The sequence below is a fragment of the Bombus pascuorum genome, chromosome 6, assembly GCF_905332965.1.
Source record: "Bombus pascuorum chromosome 6, iyBomPasc1.1, whole genome shotgun sequence".
NCBI lineage: Eukaryota > Metazoa > Arthropoda > Insecta > Hymenoptera > Apidae > Bombus > Bombus pascuorum.
In genome coordinates this window covers 12,703,428-12,725,065 of record NC_083493.1, presented here as the reverse complement: position 1 = coordinate 12,725,065, position 21,638 = coordinate 12,703,428, and the positions used below count along the sequence as shown (strand labels likewise).

At 38.5% G+C, this 21,638-nt stretch overlaps 1 protein-coding gene and 1 long non-coding RNA gene across 3 annotated transcripts in view; one reads left to right on the top strand and one right to left on the bottom strand.

Annotated features, from left to right (window-relative positions):
• LOC132908007 (uncharacterized) overlaps positions 1-21,099 on the top strand; it is a 41,668-nt gene extending 20,569 nt beyond the window's left edge. Inside the window, exons 4-6 of the long non-coding RNA XR_009658288.1 lie at positions 18,826-18,967; positions 20,778-20,836; positions 21,016-21,099. This is a non-coding gene — a long non-coding RNA (uncharacterized LOC132908007). The remainder of the gene's footprint in view (positions 1-18,825; positions 18,968-20,777; positions 20,837-21,015) is intronic.
• Positions 1,874-12,248, bottom strand: LOC132907781 (uncharacterized). Of its 2 annotated transcripts, XM_060961177.1 has the most exons (3): positions 11,470-12,247; positions 11,134-11,317; positions 1,874-7,007 (listed from the first exon to the last, which is right to left on the bottom strand). In XM_060961177.1, exon 3 carries the CDS (start codon positions 6,950-6,952, stop codon positions 3,578-3,580), a length of 3,375 nt encoding a protein of 1,124 aa, XP_060817160.1. In that variant the 5' UTR covers positions 6,953-7,007; positions 11,134-11,317; positions 11,470-12,247; the 3' UTR covers positions 1,874-3,577. The 2 variants fall into 2 exon arrangements, with proteins under 2 accessions (XP_060817160.1, XP_060817161.1); XM_060961178.1 differs by lacking the exon at positions 11,134-11,317 and having other exon boundaries at positions 11,470-12,248.
• Positions 21,100-21,638: the final 539 nt, after the last annotated feature.

The following is a 21,638-nucleotide window of genomic DNA, read 5'->3' as shown; positions in this document are numbered from 1 at the left end:
TATATATATTCATTTATATATTTATATATATATATATATTTATATTATCTTTTTCGTTTAAGTACGAAACGCGCTTAACCTATGACGTACTTACTTAATTTTTCAGTATATATAATCAATATATATATTATATATTATATATACATATATATTAAATATATTTCGAGTTTCTATCATTTTGATTTAAACGGGTAAAATTTGATTTTGCGCTCAATTACGTTAGTCAAGGCAATACTCGTTTTAGGACACGCCGCTTGCAGTGAAATTTCATGATCCCCGATGGCTAGGATCGTCATGATTTTCTTTCCATACACGTTGACAAGGGTCCGTGAGTTTCCATGAAATTCCACGAATTTCTATTAAAAATGGAACGAAAAAAGGAAAGCTGTTCTACACAATGAACCGTGATATTTTATCGCGTAATCATTCGTACGTGGCGATATAAATTGCACGCAGCACGTGAAAAACCATGACGCCCCCGGCGTTGCTCTCGATTTATTATCGACTGCGAGTCGTTACAATAATTAAAATCTACGACCCTCGTTGCCGCGCACGGACCATTAAGTGCACAATACGCACATTTCCATGGGATGCAATTAAGAGGGTACCGATTTACATGGACGCGCGCGTTTTGCATGTCACCGTTCGTCCGTGGGGCGAGAAAAATGGTGAAAGGGAGAGAGGAAGGACAGGATACGTGCTATCCACCTTCCTCCCCCTTCGTTTGGCTCGTTTCTGTCGGACTTTTTCGGAAAAATCCCGGCCAAGGTCACGACCTTTCGCCTACATGACCTTCACATAAGGGGACCAGATGTGAGACCGTTCGCCCGGACCCAAACTCGCCATCTCGACAATGCCACTAAAAATTCTCTCCGTCTTTTTTCCTCTTTTTCTCTGATCGCCGGCTCTTCTAATTTCCGTACCCCTCATCTATACATTTCGTTCGTTCTTTCTCTCTTCTTCTCTCAATAGATTCGTAATGGCCGATTCCTCCTCTGGCTTCCCCTAAAATATGTTAATGCACGCGTGCGCGCATACTAATTCAGGCGTATTTTCGCCGGAAAACCCGGACGTATCCTATTAAATGACGCGGTTCTCGAATTTCAGCTGTCCCGGGGAAATTTTTATGGGTGCTGAGACAAAGGTCGGTCGAGACTACCGTTTTTGCTTCCGATGTGCCATAAATCTAGATCGCGCGGAACGCGTTCTGGCCTGATGACCGTTCGCGTTTATCGAATCGCCACTGGATACCGTCTTTTGTTCGTGTTCGATATACGTATATTCAATGGCTGTTCGGTTCGTCTCGCGGTCGATACAGTCGGATTTACACTGTTTCGCTTTAAAGGAACACGGCGAACGAACGCTGCTTTCATCCTGGTTTTCTTTCGCCGATGAAACCAAAGTGAAATGATGTAAGTCGGCTTAAGCTACCGGGTGTCGTTTGAAATTTGCCTCTGAATCAACGTGCGTATGTCGTTCGTTGGACATAAGAAAGTCGTCGAAACGAGCCGCGTTATTATTCCATAATCCAGGGTTAACAATGCGTAGGCGTGCGTCGGAGGCGGAAACGTAACGCGTCTGTTTGTTGATCGAAGGGACCCCACCGGTGCAAAGAATGCATTTTGGGAGGTGAGGTAAGTTCGGAACGGCTGCACGCCTGGCTATCCACTGGTCACACTATAAAACCAGCTGTCTTTTACAACGTTTCGATCGAACGTTTGCTGACCGTTAACGGTGAAAGAATTGGAAACACGGTTAAAAATACTGTGCGATCAATCATGTAATCTTTTTGCATCTGTTTGTCTTTCTTTTTTTACTTTTCTATGCTATGTTTTATGCTATGCTTTTTACAAATTTTATAATTCTGTATATAATTTTGATATTTTCTAATTTTGTATATATCTTTCTATATTGAAATTTAAATAACACACGATTATATCGAAGAGCGTTATAACCGGTGAGGTCAGTCGTCGCGGATAAGAGTGGTACGATTACACGCACGGTAAAGAGAAAGAAACTGCCATTACGAGATCTAGAGGATTATCGTGGTACGAATTGTTTTCTGTATATACGGACGACAGAAATAAACGACATCACATCGTGGACACTCGAACCGTGTCCAACTTCTATTCGACTCTTATATATGGCGATAACGAAATTTTGATTCTCAGTTTCTTCAGCTGCAAGGCACGAGGTTGAAACATCATTTCGGAAAGGAACTTTACGTTTCCGACATCGTTAGGGCAACGTTTGCTATTTCTTGTAAACGACTAGACTATGTAAGATCTTACTGTTTAAATAGTTTAGATAGATAATCAGAGAGGCGCATACAGTTTTAATCGTTTAAAATTTAAAGAAACGGGTATCGTACAGTCGAATATCTCTCGAGTGGTCGTTTTGTCCCTTTCGAAAACGGGAAGAGATCGATTGGCGTATATTTGATATCCGCGGCTTGCGAAACGTTATATCGATATATTTATTTTAATTCTATGTAATGCGTTGGCTGTGTATACGATTGTACTTTTTGTTGCGGGTTATACTGTGTCGACCCTGAGTTGATTGGCTTTCACTGCTCGTTGATACTTAAATATCGTAACCGTAGATTTAATCATGCTTGTCTCACAGTTACCGTAATTACGCTTCTTTCGTCCTTCTTTTTTATCGTTACCTCTTTTTCCTCACGTTATTCATCATATTTTAACGCGTCTACATATAAATACTTCTATAAATCTTCTTCCCTACCTTTCAACTTTGCTTATACATATATGTATATATATATATATATATTTATATATAAAATATTGACTAGCACGATCGCGAAAAATGAAAAACCACCGGTATATCGATAAAGTTATGTATCAACGACGCCCGAACATCGAGATGGCGTCGCGTAATTCTTTCGTTTCCTTCTCTATCTTGTATCGCTCGTAATTCCTGGACTTGAGCAAAAAGCAAAATTGCGGCATTACGAGAATAATTAAAGCGAACAAAGGAGGCTGTTGCTCGAAAGATTAGACACGATCTAGTATACTCTCTTCGGAGGTCGGTCACATTTAAAATAGGAACTTTTTCGATCACACGTTCGTGTCAGTTATACAATTATATTATGTACAATAAAACGTTCCCGAATTGGAACAGTATAACAACGTGGCTTTCGAACGCGGGTTCCGTTTTCTCATTCTGTTCTTATGAAAAAAACAGAATCCGGGAATTTTGATAAACACTCTGTACATAATATGTATGCGATATACGTCGTGATAAGAGTCATCAAACAAGCGAAAAAAATAGGCCAATACATCTCTTAGATCCTCGTTCACTGCACGAGAAAAGCGTAGGATGAAAATTCGTCGGCAAATACCCAGGAAATATATGTAGTGAATGGTTTTCACCAAGATAGTACGCGTACGCTAAACGATGAATGAGTCGAACCCTCGACGAGCCACGTATATGAAAAATATATAAACTTTCGCTAACTATTTTCTTACACTTTACGTAGGAACTGATAACACGTGCTCAAATCGCAGACGTAGAAACAAGTTGTAAAATCCATAGGAGTAGATGCGAAGAAGGAAGAGTTTCAAGCAGGACTGAGGGTAAAGGATGCAGTGAGCACGTTGTTGATTCGCGATTTAACCGGCAGATAGACCAAAGCCGGCGCGAACCGTTTCTCCGAGCTGGATTCCTCTCCAGCTTGCATCGTGTCCTGTTCTTCGATTAAAAATGGCTGCATGATCGTTTTATCAGGATTGGAATTCATGTCCTGTGGCGTTGCGTAGCAAGCTGGTACCTTATGTTTGTTGGCAACGTCTTTCAAAGTTCTGCTAAGCTCGGCGAGCACGCTATCGGTAGGATCGCTGATCGTTTTGTGATCTTTTCTCACGTGCTTCTTAATTCTATTTAAATTGGTCGTCGCGTAATTGCACTGTGCGCACTTATATATACCATGAGGAGTAACTTGGACCGCTGTTTCGTCCTGTTTGTTTCTCATCGGTTCGGGAATATTTTGATTGGTGATAGCTTGTGGACTGTTCCTCGTATGGTCCTCCTTCGCTTCCAGATCGAGTTTTTCTTTGGCCTCGTTCAATTTCTCTGCGTCAAGACCTAAATTATTAAGCACAGGGGGTTGAAAATGAGGCAGCAACATGGGAAATTGGTGCGACGTGAGGAGATGATGATGCAACATATCCAGCTGATGGAAACCTTGGGAGCAAATCGGACATTGAAGCGATTTCTCTCCTTCGTTGTCACGGATATTCACGTGAGACCTCTCGTGAAGGAAGAGAAACGGTAACACGGAGGACGTGAAATTGCAATAGGAACAGCGATAGCTTTTCGACTGATCTTCGGAAGATGATCCCAGTAAATTTGACAGAACTTGATTACCCAAACCAGTGTAGTCGGCAGACCTGATTTGCTGTGAGATTTCAAATCCATTCGGTATCTTCAAATTCGAGCTCTGTTGAGGATTCTTCGATATCGCATTCGCCGTTCTATTCCCTGATTTCGGCGTTGTTTGATATTGTTGCTCCATCTCGCGCCATTTATCGATGCCTGTTTTTCCATGATCACCCATCAGGTGAGCCTTTAACCACTTTATACTGCGGAACCTTCTGCTACAGATTGGACAAACCTCTGTAAAGTGGGTGAAATATCTGTGACTCAGATCACCGAGTTGCTCCGGCTTCAAAGCAGCATCGTCCGCGTTTGATGCCTCGTGGGTCTCTTGTTTTACCGAACTGGGAGTATTTTCGTCGACTATGCCGTGAGTGTTGTGCTTGTGAACGCGTAAAAAGTATTTGCTGCACAGCTCCTTGTTGCAAATGTTGCATATCACGCCACCGATCTGGGCTCCATTTTCAATCTCAATACCGTGCATTCTTTGCATATGCGTCTTCATGAAGTACTTATTGCATAATTCCTTGTTGCATATCTCGCAATAGCTCGACGTTGGCGTCATCGACGTTACCTTTCTCTCGGTTGGAGTTTGGCTGGTCGAATTCGAATTGGTCGTTGTCGCTGTGGTTGTAGAAGTGTGAGGAATGGTATTCGAAACCGCTGGTTGATGTTCGTCGGCGATATGTTTCCTGAGAGCGTCCTGACTCGCGTAATCTTTTCCACATAGGGCGCAGAACGCTGAGGTTGTAGTTAAGGGTGACTTTTCTTGCGGCGAGGATGTTGAATCTTCTTGGATGGCGCCGTGCTCCGTTATCATATGAATATGCAACGCTGCTCTGGTCTCGCATTCTTTTCCGCACACGTTGCACGATAATCCCTTGGTAGGCTTGAGTCCGTTCAGTTGCAACAGCATCGTCTGCAGTTTTTGAAGATCCTCCGAGATCGAATCGTTCCGTTGATCGGATATATCTAGCTCGCACTCTTGCCTAGGCGATTGTTGTTCCTCGCTCTCGTGCATCTTCCGACAGTGAGCTTGATACAGCCCAATCGTCTGGAAACGTATACCACATAACTTGCACTCGTAATCGTCGACGGCTCGATCGTTCGATTCTGAGCTACCAGGATTCTCCGTCACGATCAGATTTAACGGACTGGTCTGCACTTGATGCCAACTGGCCGCTGTCCCTGGATTGCTAGGCGATCTTTCATTGTCTTGAACGATGATACCGTGCCTTTTCATTTTATGAGTCCGTAGGAAGTACTTATTACAGTACTCTTTACAACATATCTCGCAAAACGCGTCTGGATTTATAACCCCTAAACGGCGAAGTCGATCAGCGCTGAAACCGGATTCTCGTGCCTGTTGAATCGATTGAGGCGATAGGTGTCTGGGTGCTGGTACGAACGTTGCATCCTCTTGTTCTATCCCGTATTCCTGCTTAAACAACGTTTCCATACCGCCGAGACTATCCCTCGACGTATCCCTATCCTCTTCGTTTTGCGACAAATTGATCTCTTGCGACTGATCCAATAATTCAGCGTGCATCTTTTGTTTGTGTTTACGCATCGATTCCTCGTTTTTGAAACGTTTCTGGCAGAGATCACACGCGACGGTCGGTGTAGGTGGTGTCGCGGGTAGTTCTATCTTAACCATGTTACTAGGATAGTTGGTAGGGAACAATGGTCCTGGAATGCTATTGTCGACGGTGCTCGGTCCCGGTGAATCGACGTAGATACCGTGCTTGTTCGCTTTGTGTGTCTTGAGGAAATACTTGTTGCAGAACTCTTTATTGCACAGATCACAGTACGCGTCCGGATTAAAGATTCTGACCGGCGTTGGTCCCAACGAGGGCCTGGCGATAGAACCGGACTCCGTCAATGGGAACGCGGGCATAGGTAAATACTGCGCCAAGGCGCCAGGAAAGCCAGAAAGGATTTGCAAGTGGTTGGGTAACGGTGGAATTTGACTCGCTGGCCCGGGCCAGGATTCTTCGTTCTGCGTCTGCATTTGTGCTTGCGATTGCACGTGTTGCCCGGTGGCTAGCCAGTTTATCGCGAAGTTCTTTACGCTAAGCAAATTAACGGGATTCTCGGATTGGTCCAGTTGCTGAGACGGTTCTTGTTTGATCACGGAATTCGGAGATCTACTTTGACTTTGTTCCGAAATTTGATTCGCGGAACCGTGCTCATTGTCGAGGTGAACGTTTAACGTTTCCTTGCTATCGAAAAACTGACTACAATATTTGCAACGGAATTCGTTATTCAGGTTCTCGTCTCTTATCGATGATTGACTCGGTATGGGTGATTGCGACGACAGCTTACCTTCGCTGTCCTCGTCCTCTTCCTCGTCCTCGTTCGATTCTTCGTGCACACCGGGCATTAACGTCGAGGAGAATCTCACGGGCGTCGTTTGTTTTCGTCTCTTCTTCGGCCCTGTTGAATCCGCGTCGAACCGAGGACGTTTCCTCGCGTCGCGCTCTCCGCAACTCGATCCGTCGCTGTCCAATTCCGTCAATTCCGATATCGTCGTCGTCTCATGCGCCATCGTCGAGGACATTTTGCTTGGACGTGACAGGCCCAATCTCGCACCAGCTTATCGATTACTCGTCGCCCTGTTAAACAAAAATCAAACCGGCCCCCTCTCGTTGTTATTTGCATTCACGCAGCCTTGGCAATATTGTTCAAACGTCGCCGTATTTTTCTATCGTTGAATTGGTAACACGAATAATTAAAAAACGCGAAATCGAACAAAGTCCCGCTAATATATACGGTGGGTATCGATGGATTCATCCATATTCCTGGTTTTGTTCCGTGGGTTCGTTTCTATATGTACTATCGTGATTGCAGTTGGATGATATATACGGATGAAAATAGAATCGCCTAACGAGTGGCAGAGAAAGAAGTACACACGAGTTATAGGCCTTTACCTCGATGAGACACCCTATACGCGAATGGACACAGCTAGAAAAGGGAGACGTTTGGGGAACCTACTATATGACTCATATATGCGCCCATACTTTAGGGCTGAATTCAGAGGATAGTACGAATATGCATTTCAGAAGCTCCGTAATTACTAATTGAAGTTGACAGACCCATGCCTCCTGTCACGAAATAATAGTCAGGTCATTGAACTGTGCCAGTTTCTGGTAATGCTCGCGACGAGGGACAATATCGAAACAAGATTGGACGAAAATAAAGAGAATTAAACGATCATAAGTTATAGGAAAGTTATAGCAATAGGAAAAAAAGAGAAAAAATTACAAAAGAAGAAAAAAATATGTCAAAATTAGTATTAAAAGTTTCTTACCAATATAAAAATGGTTTCTTCGTAAAAGATTAAACGCCACCGATTGAAATCGTCCGAGAAACATCTTTCTCTAGAAACCATCCAATAAACATCGCTGAATGTAAATAAAACGGCTCCGAAACAATACAATTCCATTGAGTATCACGTGGAACTTTATCGCACATTTTTATCGGAGAAATCGCGCGTAAACACCACTTTCTTGTTGAAACTACACATAGCCACACGTTCGCGCGACGAACAATCGTTTTCGCTGTCTCTCTTTTAAAGACGTCAAGAATGCTGGAAAAACGTTATTGGCACGTGGCATCAAGGAGGGTAGGTAAACCGTGGGGTTACCTCAGGTTGGTGTTGGTCAAACGAGCCCTCGAAAGAACGAGCCACTCGATATAAATTTTACGATTTCTACGGAACGTCTCGACCAAACGAGGGGTTAGGAGGAGGGTATTTTTACTCAAGGATATTCGTTCGATCGTACTGAAACTGTTTGGAGGGATCAAATTGGACTGAAGTTAGGAGATGAGTAGACGAGGGAAACATGGCGAATTCTTGAAAAAAGGCAAAAGGAACAGCTGCCTATGCTACTACGTATACTCTCGATAGAAAGATCTTTAAAGATCTCGAAGAGGTGTTAATCTATGGTGTTCGTCACCGCTTACGCCTCTGTGAACTCTCTCAGGTTACTGTTAGGTGCAGACACGATGCCCTATGAAGGGGATGTCACACCGTTCTCGCCCCTACCACCTTCAGAGAACTATCACATAAATATCCCCCACCATTCTAACGAAGCATCGTTTGCTACATTCCCCAAACAGATGATTTTCGAACTGTTTCGATCGATTCCGCTCCGATTCGCGGATCAAAGGCCAATCACGTTCCATCGAAGAATTCGACGATTCAATAAAAAGGTGCTTCACGCTTATGTCATTATCCTGAAGATTTCGCTTTAATCTTTGAGTTACGTTTACATATAATAGGATGTAGTTTATTCTTCGTCACGTCTAAATCTTTTTACATCTAACGATTTGATATTCTTATCTTTTAATTCGTGGCCTTTAAAATTTTATTTTATATCTATTACGGTAATACAATTATAATAATTCGGGAATAATAAATATTATTTGCGATCGTCGTCTCTAGGGTTGATCGTAAAAGTTCAGACACATATATCGAACCTTCGAATCGACGACAACGTAAGATCGTTATTCGAAATTTGGGCGGCCGCCTGTCAGCTTACAGAAATTGGATTACGCGAGGCTTGAAAAACAGGCTGAGATAGAGAAGCGGAGGGTTGCGAAGCAGAACCCGCATTTCTGCGTAACATTTGACGGATTTTCGAAAAATACGCGTAAATACGCCCGTATGGTACGTCGGTGCCCCACTATATCGTGGAAAAGCCTTTGCACCGTTTCTAGCCAAAATTGGATGAATGACATCGAAAGAACGGGAAGGTTAGGGGAGCGAGGGGAATTTGATAGTTCTCGAAAGGGTGTCGAGAAAAACATGTTGTTAAAGAGTGGAAAGCACAAAGAAGGGAGAGAAGGAAATAACAATCGCGCGTTTTTGATACGAAGGGGCAGCTAGTGAAAGAGGTATTATCGTGGATGCACGTATTCTGCATATGCCTTTCTTCTGTTGCGATTCACTGAAATCGTTTCATAGCGTTGTTGCGTGGGCGTGTTACACGCGGTAAACAACGTTCTAACTTGACAGAATAACGATGCTGCGACAACATATGCCGCGTGTAGCATACGCGGATGCGTGGTGGTCGCAGCTGACTCTTTACCGACTCGTGAAACGATGGTACGATAAATTATGCGTTTTCGGCGAGGGTTTGCACGGTAATTAATATTGAATGCGATGAATCGATATGATTCGACGAAGCAGCCTATACGAGATTGTTCGGTTAGGATGCTCGATACGTCCCTTCGTATTTTATTATATCTGTTTAACCTGTTTTCGTAATTCGTTTATCAGAAATATACTGGTACTAAGAAAAAAAAAAAAAAAAAAAAATGAGCGATGTAAGTATTTATGGAGATATGCGAGATAAGATTATTCGCGCGGTGATCATTGAACTTTTAAAGACAAACTGAACATGAACGTCAATAGAAACGGGAATTTCTAGAATCGATAAGATGACGAGGAGGGTAAATTATGGAAGTATCGCGTTGGGTCGTTCGACCATCTCGATTCTCCTAGTGGAAAAAGAAAAGCTCGCGAAGTTTTTGCGTTGGTCGTGGCGTACGTGTGTCCGTTCGAACGGTAACCTGCGTGTGTGCGCGTGAGTGCGTTTATATGTGATTTCAGTAGAGGCCTATTGATCGAGCAGCGAACTTCACTGGTCCGCACACGCGCATAAGTCTGTCCGTAAACAAGACAAATATCATCGCGCCAGTACTGAAAATCTATCCACCCACCCACTCCTCTTTTCTTTAAACATCTAGCACGCTTCGTCTCTCCACTTCGACCTTCTTACGTGATTGACGTCTCTGTAATTGCGATTCACTGACATTCATCCGAACTGGTTGCATTTTGCTTCTAAAGTTTCAATAAGGAAATGAATTTGTAACGGGACACGTAGCTTCGTTGTACTGTCCAATGAATTACTTCGATCGCATTCATTTAAACTTTTGCAATGTATTTTGTAAAAAGTTTGCTTTTTTTTCTCTTTTCAAGGATTTATCTCCAAAAATTAAAAAAAAAATGTTGGCGTGTTCTGAATTGAAAATATGTTAACAGAATTTAAAAATATATAGAGTAAGACATTTTCTCTTAAACGTCTCATTGCAAATTAGAAGATAGAAGTATTTTTAAAAAAGGGTTAAACGCGTTCACATGTCCGAGCTATATTAACTGAGCGGCGTGTTATATTCGTATCAGAAATAAGTATGTAAAAGGTGCGTTTCACATAAAGGTGGGGATTGCGGAAAGTTGGATCTGCGCAATGCGTGTCGTCAGATGAACCACGTGGAGTATTCGCATGCAAAAGACGTCGGCGGATATCGGACGGCCTCTTAGTCTTCGTCGAATGGGCAACGGTGTAGCGTCGTTTTAGAAATTCCATATTTAAAGTTACTATTTTGTTCTTTTTATTTAGACATTGATAATCTTAGTGAAGTAATCGTACGCGTTTCTACAATCCTTAAGCTGTTTCATGGATGACAAATCGCTGTAAAAATCGCGAAGGTCGAACGTAAGAATGTATACGATGAGTCGCGCACTCTGTTGCACACGCGAAGTTTATTTTTCCGTTGAATAGCAGATGGAATGGGAAGAATTTTTCATCTTTGATTCTTTCGTAAAAGATAAGCAATACTCGTATCGGTGACGATAATCGGAAAAATTGCATGATAATGCATTACAGTAGCCATTCGATTTATTAAAGATACACGATTTCAAGGAAATTTAGAAAATCTTCGTTAAGTACTTACCGTAATCAGAAGCAATTTGCCCATGTAAAAGAATTCAAAATGTTCACGATTGATTGATTTCTTGCCATTATCCATTTCTTAATTATAGTGATACGGCGATGAATCCTTTTTAATAAACGAGGCACGAGCTTGCGACTGATAACGGCGACGATAACGACGATAACATCACTTTATTCACTGCGCACTGAAACACGAGAAAAACAATAGGAAACGTTTAAAGTGTTGTCTCAAAGACGTAATCCGAGATTAAGAATTTTCAAAATAGAAGGGGTGAAAAAAATGACGTTAGCGAGGAATTACGAGAGACGACGATTGCTTACTGGTCTCTCTACTTACTATTGTTTTGGCCATCGTGCCACGATGGCGGCCATACTTGATATGAGAAAGTATCCCCCACATTGTCCACGGCCATCTACTAATTCCCCCATACACCCCCGCGCTGATTCAACCCCCATCCCCGCTACCGCCTCCATACCCTAGCTTCTAGTCCCCCCAGTGAACTCACCCCTTACTCCCTGCTACCCTCTTTCAAAGTCAGGGACGACGTCTTCTTAAGCTCTTGTTGGCTCCTTACGCCTTCTTCATCTTATTTCTTCTTGCTACAAGATTTAAGCTTTCCCTTGTAAGATCAATGTTCTTTCATATAATTTTTCTATAACGAACGTTTCTGTTTTATCGGCATCCTGATGCGAAATTAACGTTAAGATCAGATCAACGATCCACATTGCACGCATCTTTGTGCGATATAACGTTCACGTTATTTAGAAATTTCATTGTCATTCTTCATCGTAGAAGATGAAAAGATAAATTTCACGAATATGTAAGAAAACGGAGGGTATTTGGAGGAAAGTATCCGTCACTGAGAGCCTTTCTTCGTTAAGGCACTTCCTCCTCTCTCAGACTCACGCACCTGCACACACGTGCGTTAAAAAAGGCGCCCACCCACATGATCGCGCTCAACCACAGACGCGAACATATCCGCGCGTCTCTAAGCTATCACCGTCCTCCTCGCGACTCAGCACGAGCAGTCTTTTACCCCAGTTCACAGTCCTTCCTGCACCCCGAAGGTGGGCTTGGTGAGGGTAAAGGGTCCGAAAGAGAAGGGAGACGAAAGGGAAGAAAAGGGAAGAAAGCGAAGCGGAAAGAGAAAGTGAAGGAAAGCGGTGTAGGGGGGTGAGGAAGGGGAGGGGCGCGTGGGGTGGCATTTTTACTGGTCACTCGGAATTCGGTTCTCCCACTACGCGGAATCAGATGACTCTCCCTTCAACCCCTCTGAACTTTCCATCTGCCTCGACCCTGTGTCACCCCACTTCAAGCTCCAACCCAGCGACTACCCTCACGCAGCAAATTAGTTTAGCCTCACGGACAAGTCCGGCCGGGTACGAGCCTCCTCTTAGGAGTTTCCTTCCATTCCACGGGAAATGACGCGCAGAATCTCGTGAGAGACACTCGCACCTACACGAAAGAGATATTTTTTCGAAAAGTACTCAAGGGAGCTCGTTCGATGACGAGCCGATGTTTTTTCTCCATTCTTCCCGCACTGCTGTCTCGATATTTTATCGCTAGATTTCAAAAACGAGCATTACGCTCTGAAAGAAAAAGAACAATAGCCATTAGTTATATTCGTAAATACATATTTCTAACAAATAAAATAGTAATGCGATTTTTATTCCTTCTATCTTATGTTGAAGCTACACGAAACGTTACGTTCGTTTTAAAGAAGCGATCAAAAAGAAAGTTCTTAAAGAAAAGGACAATGTTCGTTAGCTTTATTGCTAAATATTGGGTTGGCAACTAAGTGATCGCGGATTTTGTCAATACCACCTAATGACAAAATCCGCAATCACTTAGTTGCTAACCCAATATGTACCTCCAGTGAGTAAAGTCTTTACGCGTTTTCTATTTCTTCTGTTCTACGTTAATGTTACATAAAATGTTACGTTCGTTTTGAAAAGCCGATCAAAACTAGAGCTCAACAAGTGTAACGCTTGTATGATAATCCATCACACGTAGTCGGGCTAGATGCGAATAATTTATTGAAACAAGTTGCACTTATCGCGGGTTATAAACATTCATGCGCGCATCGCGTTTGACCACGCGCATCCTTTCCTCTTCCAAAGTGAAACTACTCTGTCGGACACACGATTTACCTTCCAGTATGACCGGGTGCCGTTTTCCTCACAATTTAATCGTGCCCCATCGCGTTCACGGCACGTGTCTAATTGCGGCGCACCTGTCTCGCTGGATGCTTTCTTTCTTTACCGATCAAAAATCGACAGGATAGTCGAGATGGTGAATAATTTAAAGGATAAATTAGAGCGGCTGGCCAATAACATCCAAGCGTACGCTAGGGTGTTCCGCTTTTGCGGTTGCATACTTGTCACGCGATTTCGGTGCGGTATTGATAATGATAATGAAGTTGCGTCCGTTCGTATTCGCTGCTCGAAATTAATGATATTACTCGAGGAACTTTGCGAGACATAGACCAATAATTTCGAATCGCATGATGCATTTCAATTGGCAGTCCGCGCCTGTTTGTGCCGGTGCTCGCTTTCCCATCCTGCGATCTACTTCTGTTATTCATAGTTGTTACAGCGAACTATAGACCGGTAATCGTATAGTTGCTTTTGCACAACCATGGAAAAGGGAGGAAAGAAGATGGTCCCTTTGTAAAATTCCCGTGCATTGGATAGTAAAGTGCCACTTATCGATGCATCTAGATTCGACAACGAATTGTTCTTTGTTCGAAGCGCTCGATAGCGAAGGAGATTCCGGTGCAAATTAGTACGCTGAAAATTAGCTGGCGGATATGTTTCTCGAGCATGCGTGCGATTCTACATACTCTTTGGTCCGATTCTCTTTCACGTCCTTTTTCTCGTTCCTCCCTCTTGAATAATCGAATCATCGGTGAAAAAAGAACCGGCAAAAAAAGAAACGAGTAGTCGTGTCACAGGACACGCGCCACATGGATGACCGCAGATTCGACGATTCAATAATGGTCGCTTTTTTTCTTAACAGTATCGTGTGGATATAGGTTACTGCACAGGGTGATAGTAAAAAAAAAAGAATATACAGTAGCGGACAAAAGTTTAAGACGATGATTTGTAAACCGGATTACAAACATCTTATACGCATATTGTTCTTCTATTCGGTTTGTCTCTTTGGAATAACGTAGCTGTATGTTTGACCTTCGTAACCTCAGACAGTCAGTTGTTAAATACAAACAATGTAGGAGTTACAACAGTTAGTTACCGCCTAGCACTTGGAAACAGTGGACATTAGTTTAAGACGATCTGTGTAAAACGTGAGTACGAGTACAGTTTTTGAACATTTTGATTCTGGAATGTCAAAATCATTGTTTAGTGTACCTTTTATTGCTTAAAATTCATTTAGGTAGGAACAGACTATGGGTAAATCAAAGAATTTACTTGAAAACGAAAGGGAACAAATCGTAAGGCTGCGAAAGCAAAGTAAAACCTTCACCGAAATAGCAAATATAGTGAACAGGTCAGAAACAGCTTGTAAACAAGCTTGGTATAAATGTTTAAAGACAGGCATGTATTGCGATCAACCGAAAAACGGAAGACCACGGAAAACAACACCGAAAATGGATCGCCGGATTCATCGATTGAGCGAAAAGGATCGTTTTCGTAGTGCAAATAATATTGCTGCGGAGATAAACTATGAAAACGATACACAAATTAGTGCTAGAACTGTTAGGAGAAGATTAGAAGACTTTAACTTAAGAGGACGAAAACCCCAAAAGAAACCACTGCTGAGTTCTAGGAATCGAAAAAGACGACTTGCATTTGCTAAAGCTCATAAGCATTGGACAAGTGAAGATTGGCAAAAGGTATTGTTTTCTGACGAATCGAAATTCAATCGCGTCTGTTCTGACGGGATACGGTACGTTAGACGTCGAATTGGCGAAAGTTTGAAAACACAGTGCGTTTTAAAAACTCTTAAACATGGTGGTGGCAACGTTATGGTGTGGGCGTGTTTTTCTCGAAGCGGCCCTGGTCCGATATGTCGTATCAATGGAATTATGGACCGTTTTCAATACAAGGACATACTCAAGAACACAATGTTACCTTTTGCACGCAACAATATGAGTGATGATTTTATTTTTCAAAATGATAATGATCCGAAGCACACGGCTCGGGTTGTGAAACAGTTTTTTCAAGAAGAAAATATCACCGTGCTGCCGTGGCCGTCGCAATCACCAGACATTAACCCAATCGAGAATTTGTGAAGCATCATAAAAAAGACAGTACAAGGTTATAAACCGAAAAATTTAAATGAACTTTACTCTACGATTGAAACAGCCTGGAATAATATTACGGTAGATTAATATAAAAAATTAATAGATTCTATGCCAAGAAGATGTACCGAAGGGATAAGAAATAACGGATATTGAACAAAATATTGAATTTAAACAAAAATTGTGTATATTTTTTAACCAAAAATTAATATTTTTTGTATAGTCTTAAACTTTTGACCGACGAAATATTATACAGATTTCGTTCCTTTTTTATAACTTAGCTATTGAGCAAAATATCAAAATGAAATTTTTTTTCTAAGTGTACAAACAAATGTACAATTAGTTAATACCAAAAGTAGAACACCGTATTTATATTTTTTATGGAAAGTAAATCAATTATTTATTTCTTCCATTTCGTCTTAAACTTTTGTCCGCTACTGTATATATGTAAAAATTCAGTTCGCCGTGTATTTCTATACTTGTGAGTAACATACGTATTGTCTATAATAAACGATAATAATATTTCGTATGTTAATTGTGTTTATTTGTAACTTAAATCTCGCGTTTCACTGCATTCATAATAATCTCAATATAATGCAAACGACACATGTTATGGAATATCGTAAGAGATAATACAATTTGCTCGATGATCGGCAGATAAATATTTATCGTAGCTGATACGAGTGCGTAGGTTTCGCGCTAAATAATTTATTTTTTTTGAATAGTATCGTCATATAGCCATATCCTGTTTTACGTTTTTCTTCAGTTTTTGTACATCGGTACGATTTGAAACGCAGATGCCTGAAAAATGCAAAGCCGTAAACAGCCGGACAGAGAAAAACTGTAATAAAAAATTTGCTTTTCTTGGTGAGGTTCTAATAAAAGGCAAACGTTCGGCATCGTGAAATATAATCACTGAAAAGCGTCCTGGATCAATTCGGCATTATTAGCTCGAGCCAAAAGAGGGTCGTCCATTACTGGACAGCTGGACAATAGTAGTCCCATACTCGATTTTTTTGTTTTCTATCCCTGGACAGCGAAGATACGTTATGCAGCCAATTTTGTGTACTCGATATGTATCTTGTATGTATACGCATATACCGTACGGATATATATAGCAATTGATATCAGATAATTGAAGGAATATTTACTGCAACGAAAACAATATTCTTTCAGCTGCAAAATACTTTGTTATTGCATTCTTTTTCTTGCAACTACCATTTCATTAAAACAGAAATTCACTTGAAATTTCCAGCGTGCTAACTTTCTATTATCCTATTATTTGTTGAGAGAAGTTAAATAGAAATTAAATTGGTATAAGAATTTTTTATAATTTACCTTAAACTTACTAACAAAGGACTGTAAAACTCTTTAAATAATGCTTTTTTCAACGTGTAATAAATGTACATTTTTTAGAAATTGAAGTAACTATACTGACAAACTTCTAGTCTTAAATTTAAATCGATTTGAAAGTTGAACAAAAGCAAAATTCCATTTGAAAAATGTATAAAGTAATAATTTAATTGTTACACCGATAATCAGTGTGTATTAGAAATTATAATATAATAATGAACCATTAAAATTTATTTTATTGGAAAAATTGATACTATTTACAAATATTATAGAAAGAGTAGAAAGTGAACATGATACATATATGAAATATAAAATTCCATTTCTTCTGTTTAAAATATCAACTTGTAAGTTTATAGTCATACTCACTTTTAATTCCAATAATTACTAACTATAAAATAGACGAAGTACATATTTGTGAAATAGACATAGCATCATCACTTTGTACTGGCGTGATATGAGATTTCGTGTCTGAAATCCCAATTCTGTACTAAAATCAATATGTACTGAAATACCGATCGTTTCAAAAATTGTAGAATTTTGTTATATTGCATCATCTGTGCTTTAGAGCAGCGATTATAGAAATTATATATGTATTGCAACCTCGTTTGTCCTTTCGGAGCTTTAGGGGCTTTGGTTATTACATGCTTACATCTACTTTTCTCTACTTGATAGTATAAATAGAAATTATGTATATTTAATCAGAAATATCCAAAGCATTTTTGTTTCATATATCTCGGAGGTTTTACAGCCACCTTATCATTTTATTATCATTCCCAACGTTACCGATTCAGCACAGAATGAGGTTACGACGTTTATAGTCATTGAAATATACTGAAATGAAATTTTAATATGAAATTACGTACTTAAGTATGGTATAAAATATCTTACAAGAGTAAACGATATATAGAATTTTATAACAATTTACCAACTTTCTTAACTTAATTCTAATCATATATAATTGTTCAACAATTAATTATTAAATACATATGTAAATATAATATCTTGTTATACACATAAGTCCGTTTTACTTCCTGATATAAGATTATGTTAAAGTAATGAAAGTTTTAGAATTTGTACATTAATTAATAGCAAAGTAAAAAATGATAGTAAATTATTTCCGATTAAAAAAATTTCTCTTTGCATAATAGTTTTGCTATAAATTATCAAAGACTATTCCAAATTGTTAATATTAATAATTTCTAAAAATGACATTTATGTTTAATAGAGATATCCATAAAATAGCACAGAAAATCTTTTTCATGTTTTTTCATCTATGAAAATGTTTGAATTATTTAAATATATTTATTAATAATGAAATGAATAATTAATTAATATACTATAATTATATTTTTACTAATACCCTACTTTACTTAATAATATCAGCTACACTTCTATAATATAAGAGCTTTTCATTATCAACATAATTTTATTCTCTATGAACATTGTCTTAAACATACCTTATATTCTTCAATTTCATCAGTTTGACTATTTGAATACACTAAATTTTCGCGCTTTCGTATGTAGGAAAATTGGACGCTCCTATTGGCGCAGCGTGTTGCGAAGTCAAATCGGGCGTTCCTATTGGTGCAGAATATTGTCAAATGAAATTGAGCGTTCCTATTGGTGCAATATATCGTCGAAACAAAGCGTGTGTTCTTATTGGTGCGAAGAATTGTAAAGTCGTAGTTTGGTGGTGAAGCGTGACGTGAGGTGACATTCTACCGTTGAAAGTTACGGAGGGAAAATTCGTCGTACTGACTTGTCATTATTAGCACTTTCATTTCAACTTTATCAACATTTCTATACTTCTATCTGCTTCATTTAAACAGTACGTTTTTATTTAATCGCTTATAGATTATCATTTTAATAAAACTGAGTAGTTTTTCGAAATTTTCTTTTTAACCATCATTGTTTACCGAATATTTGACTGGTTTCATTATCGATAGCTCATATTATCGGCCTTTGAGGCAAAATTTGGATTCTATTTTTGCTTTATTGCATTATAATTTGTTTTATTATTGTAATATCATTGCTCTTGTCATGCATTTATTTGATATTGTTGGTTTTCTTTTGTACAGATTATTGGCTGGTCACGTGAAAAAATAGGGGTTCACATCATAGACGCCACAGGCGATTAATAATCGATAATTCGAAGAGATACGAAATGACGCCATACATGTTTATTAATAAATTCTGTTGTTGATTTCTCATGCAGATTTGGTAATTGAGATATTATAACGAAGCAGATGTATGTACACGATTATTTTCTTTTTTTATTGGCTCAGTGGTAATCAGTATTTGTTACATAATTGATATACAATTTACAATTGGTTTATAATGACATTATTTTATAGATAGTTGTATAATTTGTTGAAAATATTAAGATGAAATAAAATGAGGTTAAAGAAATCACATTTTAAAAGTGTTATGGGTATATACATAGATTATCGTTAATAATCGGATATACTATTAAGTAATTAATGTTTTTATATCAATATATAGCAAATTATGCGAATCATTTAATTGTTATTGGAAAAAAATCTATCATGAAATTATTATATTTTTATATACTTGAGTAAGAAAATAAGTTTACTATTTCCTTGAAAGAGTCTGAACAAACACATTTCTGTGCAAGATTATACATTCTAATCACTTCAGATACGTTTAGATAAGAAAGCTTAATTTATTATAAGCATTGTCGAATCTTTATAAAGTACAACATGATATATTAGTAAAAACCATATTTCAAACTCTGATAACGAACATTCACAATTGAATTCTTCTTGGAAAATTGGTTTTATATTTTAGAATATTAATAAATACAAAAAATATATTAGAAAATGTTTTGCAATACATAAACAGTGTTTGAAATATTACACGTGTATTCCATTGTCTAATACGCGTACGTAATACCTCTTTATTGGTGAAAAATGCATAATAGGTTTCGAAAAACAGCAAAAAAAGTATTTCCAAAATAAACAGTCTGCCTCCCCCCCCCCTAGCTACCATGCTAATACAACTTTTTTTCAGAAAATATTTATGGCCGCGCGCAATGCGGTCGGTAGGGTCAGTGTTTGCTACGTAATAACATTTTTTATATTTTGTAGAGCACGATAGCTCGTGGTAATTATAAATTCAATTACAACAGTTGTACGCGAAATTAGAGTCAGTGTGTTCGTCGATTGTTACTTAAACGGACGCGCTAATAGTCTTTTTTTTTTCTTTTTTTATATATCTTTTTTTTTCAAACATTCGCTTTCGGTAGTAGAGTCGCAGGTTTCGCAAGAGGATACAGTCTCTTCTGGAACTCATGAATGTAAGTATCTCTGTACATTGCATTCTAAACTATTTTATTACTCGTATTTTGATTGAACTATTATTAATTTCTATTAGCATAAAATCTTTAAGCTTCCATAGATTCTCATCATTTCATAGCGTCAATTACATTAAAAATTGTTGTCTTAGAGTTTCAATTTTATAAGAATTTTAACAGAATTTTGATTTTTATTATTATTAAAATTTCAAGTTTGAATAGTTTTATTTTTCATTTCCTTAAATTCTTTAAACGACGAAAGGTATATTCGCAGAGGAAATTGTAATATTTCACATGTTTTGTTTCAGATTTTTCACAATTCACATTTTTTCCTGTGTTTTGGGAAGGACGCAGTGATGCTTCAAAACTAAGCATGTAAGAATCATTACATATCGTGTTCCAATTAGTTTAATTCTTTGTCTTTTGCTTTAATTATTATTAACTAAAGAATAAGGTCTGATCTTAAATTTTAATATCAAAATTCCAATTGTTGTAGTAATTAGTTTACCTGCAATTTAACCTTTCCATTATTATTAAAGTTCAAAGTTTTCATAGAATTTTTTCATATTTCGTTGTCTCAAATTTTTTGGCTAATCATCGCTTAATTTTCAAAATAAATTATTCATATATCGTTTTATTATATTATTATAATTTTTATTATAATTATATATATATCGTTTATATATAATAGTTCATATTTTGTTAAAGGTTTATCAGTTCTTCCTCTTCCTCCTGTTTCTTGAAAAGGAGCTAGCGGGGCTTCAAAAGCCAAGAATGTAAGTAATTTTATAATTTGTAGCTCATTAAATTCTATTGCTTGTATTTAAATTTTGCATTCTTGAATTGAATATTGTCATTATAATTTTAATAGAGATTGATCTTCTACTACTTTAAATTTTTCAAATAATTAACATTATCTCTAAGAACAAATTATAATATCCATATTTTGCTATAGTTTTCTTCTATAGGTTTACATGATTCCTCCTTGATGATGGCCTTCACGACGACTTTTCCTGGGCAGCATCGATGTCTACGTTCCTTGCACGTGAGTCTTACGATAGTACTTATTCCATTCGCTATAAATTTAAATAATAAATAAATACAAATATCATTTCAATCACAATCTGTAAAAACAAAGATTCGTTATTAAATACAGCGAATCACAGATATTAGATATTAATTTTGTTGTTAAATTATGATAAATGGTACCAAATTTCGTACCATCTATAATTTCTTTGAAAAATAGACACAGTCTTTGAATATTTTTGATAAAAATTGAGATATACTTTTATTACGTTATACGCAATGCTAGCCTTCGTCAGTCGACTTCAGGAAAATGGCACGTAATATTAGAGTGTGTTGGTTGTGTGCCAAACTCGGATGTCGGAGACGTCCCGGGACGTTCTCTCTAGTGTAGGTCCTTGCGTTCGAATATTATGTGTGAGGATCGTGGAGTAAGTGTGTGCCTGTTTTGCCATTTTTAAATATAGGGCTAAGTAGGATAGGTAGTATACTTCCTGGTATGCCTGTTTATTAATTATAAGTAGGTGGGGCCGGGCTGGTTGACACAGTCTCTGG